Below are 8,719 nucleotides of genomic sequence, written 5' to 3'. Positions count from 1 at the left end.
CACATTAACAAACTGAGGCTTTCTTAGAAGATCCTGTCTTCTTGTTTAAAATGCTTAAGGGTGTTTTAAAATAAATTCTTAATTTTAGTCATTTAGAGCCATTGCAGGCTGGGGGTGATAATTTTTTCCAAATGTGACAAGAAAGAATCTGGAGCCAAATTATCAGTCTATACAAGTGACTCTCAAGGCCCTTCAGGGCATCATGGAAAATGTGACCCATCCATTTTACTATGAAATAGTTGGCTGAACAATCAATGTACTGGTAGAAGTCAATTGTTACATCATCATTTGACCTCCAATACAATTTTGTTATTCTATTTCACACACTAATTTACAGTAGTGTAGTGAATGGTCGGTATGACCTCTGTCCCATAGATAAGGTCAAATGTTAAATATCGTATTGTTCCATGTTAATCTAGGGGCCCGTTTGAGCAAAAATATATCCATCATTACACACTTTCTAAAACCACTCTGACACTAGCCTAATTACCTTACCATCTGGATTATCTGCGACAATTTTGACCATGACATGGAGTCAGTGGCAACAATAAATCAACCTTAATTGTTTTTCCAAATATTTTGTCCACAGTCCAGCACGCGAAATTCAATAGGGTTACGGTCCAGGCCTGGTTGCAGCTCTCCTTCGCCTCCTCACAAGACGAAAGCGAAGTTAGGAGAGCTATGCCTTCGATTTGCATATTTACGTTCTCGTGTGCCCCGCTGTTTATATGTGAGCCGGTTATAGCAGCAGTAGAAAGTAAACAAAGAATGGATTTTTGACCATGGGATAAGTTGATATTTACTTCCGGAGTAGTTTCGTTACACGGTATTTAATGTGAACTAAAACTTGCTCAGGCGGTCAACCACCAGCCTCTTGCTCAGCACGCTTAACCGGTGAAGTAAACGGAATACAGTTGGTATTTTTCGCTTGAACGGGCCCTAGCTCTATGCATCCACAAAGTAGCAACAGCAATGACGATGATTACAACATTTACAGTCAAAGTAAATACTGTTATGTCATTCAAAGAGCAAGAAACAAAATCTGAGGAATAATGTATGAACTGGTGAAATTTACCCGAAGAAAGAGAAAAACCGAAAAATGTTTAGAATGCAGTTATATTTAGGAAAAACCGAAAAATGTTTAGAATGCAGTTATATTTAGGCCTATTTTTATTAAGTCTCAAGAAATTATGCTTAAAAGGCAAAACAGATCTAGAGCTGGGACTGAAAATGATCACATAGTTCTAGCAATCTACAGAGTTTCACTCTTCTCTTAAAAAACAGAACATTTGTACCACTACTTATTCATATACTATAGTATTCTAATGTTTTCAACAAAATGTTGTATTAAATTTGTAAGTACAGGTAGCATTAAATTAAAATATGATTGTTTGAAGATGTACTGTCTATCATGAACTTTAAAAAATTGAAAAATTCATTCTATATTTGAATGCATAATAATATGTATGTTCAACCCTTTCCAGGCACCACCACAGCATGTGGCAGTCAGTCATTTTCATGAATATGGTAATACCAGTATTAATCCTGCTCTTATACTAGGTGCAGCCATTTTATTTTTACTTTGAACTTTAACCCAATACATCAAAAATCTAATTACCGTACATCATTACAAATGTTTAACACTAAGAGCAGCATAGAAGAGATGGTGATTATACCAGAACACTCTCTGCGCAATGACCCAAGCTAAAACTAATGGTAAATTAGATATCGCCACTACACACTACTGAAAAGGTTAAGTAATTAACTTAAAAATGTGAATAAATCGGCAAAAATTATATATATTTTTTTCTGATTGGAGGTTAATAACTTATTTAATTTTTCAAATGAGCTATTGAATTGAATATTTGGGGGTTTCTCCCTCTCGACAATTTATTATTTTCTTTTGCCAGAGAGAAAAAGTTTATGTTTATAACTATTAATTAATAAATAAATAAACATAATTATTGTATATTTTCTTGTACAAGTTTCTCCAGCTCATACAAATGTTTGTCTTCATAGTCTGGAACTATACTCCTCATGACCTTAGCAAGCTGTAGCAAATATTCAGAATTTGGTCCACTTGGTCCATATGAGTCTATAACTTGCCTTGCAATATCTTTTTCGGATGCAGGGCCTAGATAGTGAGGGTTATGTTTATTTGCGACATATACAGATATATGAAAGGGCTTGACAGTGCAGTCTTGTGGATGGAATAAGATGTCCATGTTAGAATATCCTGCTTTCTCTCTGTGGTCTAAATTTGATATTGTTTCATTGAGTGAATCTTCAGAAAGCTTATATGCAATACCCCACACAACTTCCTTAAAACAAAAAGATGAAAACAATCAGTATTAATATATATTCACTATACATTTTTATAAAAATAAAAATTAATATTCAATATTATTTTCAATTAAACTAAATATAAAGATTGAAATACATTATTTAAAAATATTCTTTCATTTAAGAAAGGTATTTTGCATCAAGAAACTTGAAAAATGCTTTGCCTTGGTGTGTTATTGCACTGTATAGTCAGTACATGTGATCTATTCCCATCTATATCATATGTATATCATTTGGAAGAACATAATTCCTATTCTAACTCATTACAAAAAATTACAAAAGGTAATTTTGATGGCGCATGACAAACATAACCAAAGTAATGTATTTTAATGACATTCTGTGTAATGGTCCAAGGGGTGTTAAAATTACCTCTGGATTTCTCACCAATGTCACCACTCTTCCAGGCTATGAGAAAACAAAAAACAATATTACTATTATGAAATATTGCTATATAAACAGCAGTAGTATATTGTTACTGTAGTTCAATTGATACAGTCTACAATAAGGATGCCTAAGGACAAAAAATAAAGGTTACCAAAGCAAAAAACTGTACAAAGATATTTTTAAAGATAAACTTGAAACTTAAAATCATAGGGACCAATGAGTATTTTCAAAATATACTTTCTCATTTTAAGGGCCTGTTTCTACTGATGAGAAAGAACCATTTAAAACTGTTCTTTGTAAAAACCATGAGTGCAGATCATTGGGGACACGTCCCCCACATATTTTTAAGGGGGATTATTCCCTCACTCTTCAGTATCAACATTCTTTGTTTGTATCTTGTTAGTCGTGCTCGTCATTTTAAATTGCATTCTGTGTCATTTTTACGTCATTAATGTAGAAAATCCATCTGGTATCAAATGGAGTCAAAATGCAGTTGCAACACAGTTCTTATATTGGTAATCTGAACCAAACAATAAGAGAAAAGCTTCTATCTCGATTTTCAGTAGAAACAACTCTATTAGGTGAGATTTTTTTATAGCCTGCCGCTCACCAATAGTGATGATCCCAAATTAAAAAAAAAATTATTTTTGGCCAATTTGTGCACCCGCTGCCACGAAAAAAGGGAAATTTCTGAAAAAAATAAAAGCTTCTCTTTAGTTTCATTACACCCGCCACTGCCTGGAAATCTCCAAAAATAAAATAAGATACTCATATTTCTTCTTAATATTTAATTCAAAGCATTTAATTCCCACTACTACACTGTTTACATTCACCAATAAAATTTTATTTTTATTTTCTCCTCCATCTGGATTTTTTTGAAAAACTCTTTGCTAGATGAAAAGCCAAAATTTTATTTTAATCTTTTTCTCGCCCTCCTATGACGATCTTTAACAAAATAAGTTCACAAAACAAGATATATAAAAAGTCTCGCCTCATCATGGAGGTATAAAATAATATACCTCCATGCTATGATACAGTCCTGTTTAAGTCCGGTTATGCTTAACATCTCAATCCTGTTTGATCACTGCTGTTGTTCATGAAATTAGTGTATTGGATCAACAGGCTATGCTAAAAATTCCATAGTTCTATTAAATTTTAAAATTCTGTACATTGTTTATTGTTTAAATGTATGTAAATAGATAAAATTTTAAGAATATATTTAATGAGAGCATATTATTAAAGTGAAATAGTCATAGTTGTACTGAATGAACATTCAGTAATTAGGTTATAGTGCCCTCAAATGATTATCTACGCTGTGTTTCTAGGCAACGTTCGCGCCTAATGCTCTCTAAGGGCTGGTGGAATGCGGTAATCTGGGCATTCGCCATTTCCATGATAGATAACTTGTTGACCTATTTTCAGTTGTGACGATTGAAGTTTATAATATGTCTTAAGCCAGGAATAATGGTATGTTAATTTGAAAGTATATTTTTTTTTAGGTTTACTATGTTAATGTTGAAGTTACAGAGTTGATATTTAATGGAATATTGAGCTGTGAATTCATGAATGATGTAGATATAGGGATAGTCCTACGTATGTCGTACACGAACGTACTACATCAAGGTAGGCCTAGGAATGAATGATGTGTAGATGATTAGTTAATCATTACTGCTTTATTATAACTTAAAATTATCTAATAGCTTATATATTTACTACACTGATTTGTTCAGATGAGTTTGTATGAATTAATTAGACGCATCTGCAAGCATGAGGATCAGTATAGGCTTAGAAAGTTAGACTGTTTTGCATATGAATAATGAACAGGTATACTCGATGCAGATTGTTACACTTGAGTGATCACATACTTATGAATATTAATGAGTTCTATTTGTTAATGCTTTAATACGGTATGCTTGAACATATGAATGATGAGTTGTTTTTTCTTGTTTAGTAATTTTACGTCATCTATGGACAGCAACTTAATGGTTTCAAGTTTGATGTGAATAAAGAGAAAAGGAATTGTGATCAACTCAGACTTGTCTCAACGCTGTTTTATAGTTGTCAGTAAAATCTACCTGCAAATCTAAAGTTGAATTAAAAGTCAACTACAATAGTCTATAGGTTTTTTTTAAATAAAATTGAATTACAACACATGGTAAAATTGTAAACAAGCGGTTTTAACAATTCCTAATTCTCTTCAAACCACAAATAACAAAATGAGTGTTGTTTATACAGGTAGGATGTTTCATTGAATTATATTTGCTGGTATTGTGTGCTTATGTAGGCTTATTTTATTTCGATGCCAATTCTAATAAAAGACACACTGTCATAAAACATGAAAAAAAACCTCAAAAGTAGCTGATTTATTTAATATTCAATATTTCTTTATCTGTGTTCTCTGGAAAATCAGCTGGTGCATTACATCACAAAAACAGTGCAAAAATCAATACAAACCAAAGAACAAAAATATATTTAAACCCTAATGTAAAACTTATTTGATAGTATTTTGTATAAGAAATCAAATGAAGTGGTACAAATGAGTTGAGATATCTATTTGTTCTACAGGTTTTTGATTTTAACATTTTACCCTAGGGCAGCCAAGTTAAACATGTGTTTAGAGGGTGGAAAATCAGTTAAAATACACTTTACTTTACCAATAACTTTAATTTCACAGCCATTAATTTTATCTGGATGTAAACTGATTAAAAAATCAGTTTCCACTTGCTTACAGACATTTTGCCACAAAAATACTTAAAAATTGATTACCAGCCCATTTAAAATGCCTGCAAAATGATACAGGAAAGGTATTAATAATTATTAACTGCCAGTTAATTGACAGGGCTAAATTTTTTCTCATTTAAATTTTTAATTGAAACTCAACTTAAATATATTTAGCTAAGGAAAGACAGCACATCTAATATTAAATTACATTTACACATGTTTTATTTCTTCTCAATTAAATCTTCAAAATATATTATAGGTCTACTTATGTTCAGACGGCCTTCCATCTGAAATAAAGTTACGATAGGCATAACAATTTTACGCGCATGTTACTTTCGACGAGTGTCCACACAATGATTTACCCAGGGCGTACTGTTTTTTTACTTTATTCAAAGCCTAGAAGTAGTATGCAAATTTTCCATTGTTGTCTCTCAATTTTTATTTTGCACACATGACGGGCAAAAATGAGAGCAAAGTTAGCGTGGTCGGGTGTCCCTCAAAATGTTTGGAAAGTGGTCCTAGGGCTAAAAATAAGATAATTTAGTGGTTTCAAAGGCTTATTTAATCGATTTTATAGACTATACCTAATTAATAAACATAGAAAATACTGTACATAGGCCTATAATTTTCTCCCCAACGAATTGTGGTTTTCCTGCCACGATTGGGGTGGGGGACCGCCAGTTCTCCCCTACAACAGGGGCCCTGACCCCCAGCTAACCCCCCACTACTGGCGCCACCTCTGATTTCAAGGTCTTTGATGATTATTGTGGTAGTAGAAAAAAAATCCTACCTACCTCCCCTGTTTTTTGGGGCCTGTTCTTTTTTTATTAAGCCTATGTAATTGATAGTAAATACTAATATGAATGGTCAATGGTTGTGCACTTGTATAGCGCATAACATTAGTCTCTACACGCTTTCCAGAAAACAGAAAAATAAAAACAGAATAAATAGTTGAAACTGAAAAAAAGTGAACTGCTGACTCATTGATTTTGCTGATGATAGCTTTTCACCATAGAGACTTTTCGTTATTGTTGCAAGTGTAAACAGGCCTTAAGAATAGGCCAGGTGCAGGTCAACTCGGCCACAAGTCAACTCGAACACAAGTCAACTCGGCCACAAAAAGTTCGGCTACAACCAACTTGGCCACAAGTCAACTCAGCCACAAGTCAATTCGGCAACAAGTTATTTAATGTAATACCCCCATTCAGACTAGCATCGCATTGCGATCGGTTGTAGCAATTGCGACACCCAATCGCAAAGTAAAATCGTGTGTGAAAGCTCACCAATAGTAGTCGATATGTAATCGATATCGCAATTGGTACCCGCTGCGATTGGGTGCTACAATCTTTATTACTCCCGATTACCACGGAAACTGATCGCAACGAATCACAACGAATTCCACAGGCACTGTTTGGCTGAGGTCAGGCAACATAGGCCTAGACACCGGAGGCCTAGACACCGGAGGCCTAGGCCCTAGAATGTAAAGTTTGTTTGTGTTGGTCTGAATGCGTTCGTTGATTGCGATCGGGAGTAATCAGTTTTGAATTACCACCAATTACATCGCAAGAGAGTGTAGTCTGAATAGGGTATAAATCTCAGTTTTTGCATCCTTTTTCTTCAATATATGATTGAAATAAGGTACACAATATATTTTAGTAAAACAGGACAACCACACTACCAAAAGAGATTTTAATGCTATTGCCTATGAATTAAAAAGAGTTACTTATTAATGTGTTCGTCTTCTGTTTTACTCACAACATTCTACTTCAACAATAATAATAAAGTAATATTTACTTTAATAATACTAATTAGTCATTATGACGATAATAAAGGTGATAACAACAACAACAATATTAATAGTAATATTTATTTTAACAATACTAATAGTAATAATACTAGTATGGTAATAATAACGATATTTAAATATCAATTTTAATAACTAATTAGTGATAATAATGATATTGAAGGTGATAACAGCAATAATACAACAATAATAAATTAAAGATAATGTTTATTTTTATAATAATAGTAATACTAATTAGTAATTAATAATAATAATGATACTTATAATACTAGGCTATACTATTAATATTAAAACTAACGGTAACAAAAACAACAAACAACAATGACAACAATAATAATAGCAATAATAATAATAACAATAAGTATAGTAATACTTAAAGAATTAGTATTTTATACTCGATGAATCCTTCAAAGGGTAGTACCAGTAAATGACTTGTGGACGAGTTGACTTGTGGCCGAGTTGACTGTAGCCAAACTTTTTGTGGCCGAGTTGACTTGTGGCCGAGTTGACTGTGGCCGAGTTGACTTGTGGCCGAGTTCGATCGAATTCACTAGGCCTACTAGGCCTAACTGTACTTCCCGCACAGTAGTAGTAGTAGTAGTAGGTCATCCTACGCTATGAAGACTAGGCCTATGCCTAAACTAACTAGGCTATTCAGATTCAAAGCCAGGTAAATGGGTCTACTAAATACCACACGGAACACACGGGACCACTCGGGAACACACACAAAAATGATAAAAAATATTACCACACGAGAGTAGAAAACTATTAATAATCAATAGAAACCAACTTTTAGAACAGTAATTATCCAAATTTCGTTAAAAATCGATGTATCTTGATTTTGTTTTGTTGGTTTTTCCCGTCCGTGTCTCGGTATGTAAAATGCGTTGACATTGTGGATCAGTAACACATTGACGTGTCAGCAGAAACGCATTCAACCATGACCTTCATGTCTGTGTTTCATAGCATCAATCAAGATAGACCGTTATATACTGCCGTGTGAACGGTAATAAACCTATTCTACATAAAACGACAATGAGAATTTGAATTGTTATGTATTGTAGATTGATCATATATTTTCATTTTCTGTCCAGCTCGTAAATGTTTTTTTTTTTCTTTTTCAGTGTAGGGCCTACATGAATGGAATAAAGAAGATTGAATTAATATAGAATATATTATTATTATTAGAAGTGAATAAATACAAAACTCAAATTTGTTGTAGTAAAGAATTAGCTTCAATTTGGTTACAAGTAGTATATATATATATACTGTATATATATATATATATATATATATATTTGTAATTTGTAAATATATAATTTGTAATATTTCATTAGATATTTACTCACAACTTTATTATTATTATTATTATTATTATTATTATTATTATTATTATTATTATTATTATTGTGCGAATATACTCATTTGAGGTTTATGTACATTATAGGACGATTATTATTATTATTA

At 32.6% G+C, this 8,719-nt stretch overlaps 1 protein-coding gene across 1 annotated transcript in view; it reads right to left on the bottom strand.

Annotated features, from left to right (window-relative positions):
* Window positions 1-1,140: 1,140 nt before the first annotated feature.
* The window catches only part of LOC117106089 (putative glutathione-specific gamma-glutamylcyclotransferase 2), a 14,130-nt gene continuing 6,551 nt past the window's right edge, over window positions 1,141-8,719 (bottom strand). The window contains exons 2-3 of the mRNA XM_033247428.1: window positions 2,713-2,748; window positions 1,141-2,321 (exon numbers count right to left, since the gene is read on the bottom strand). Coding sequence (XP_033103319.1) covers window positions 1,962-2,321; window positions 2,713-2,748 — 396 coding nt within the window. The 3' untranslated portion in view covers window positions 1,141-1,961. The remainder of the gene's footprint in view (window positions 2,322-2,712; window positions 2,749-8,719) is intronic.

The sequence above is a fragment of the Anneissia japonica genome, unplaced genomic scaffold, assembly GCF_011630105.1.
Source record: "Anneissia japonica isolate Jap-2015-1 unplaced genomic scaffold, ASM1163010v1 scaffold287879_len466271_cov187, whole genome shotgun sequence".
NCBI classification, from domain to species: Eukaryota; Metazoa; Echinodermata; class Crinoidea; order Comatulida; family Comatulidae; genus Anneissia; species Anneissia japonica.
Note: the sequence above shows the minus strand (reverse complement) of the source record. Positions and strands in the feature narration are given on the sequence as shown.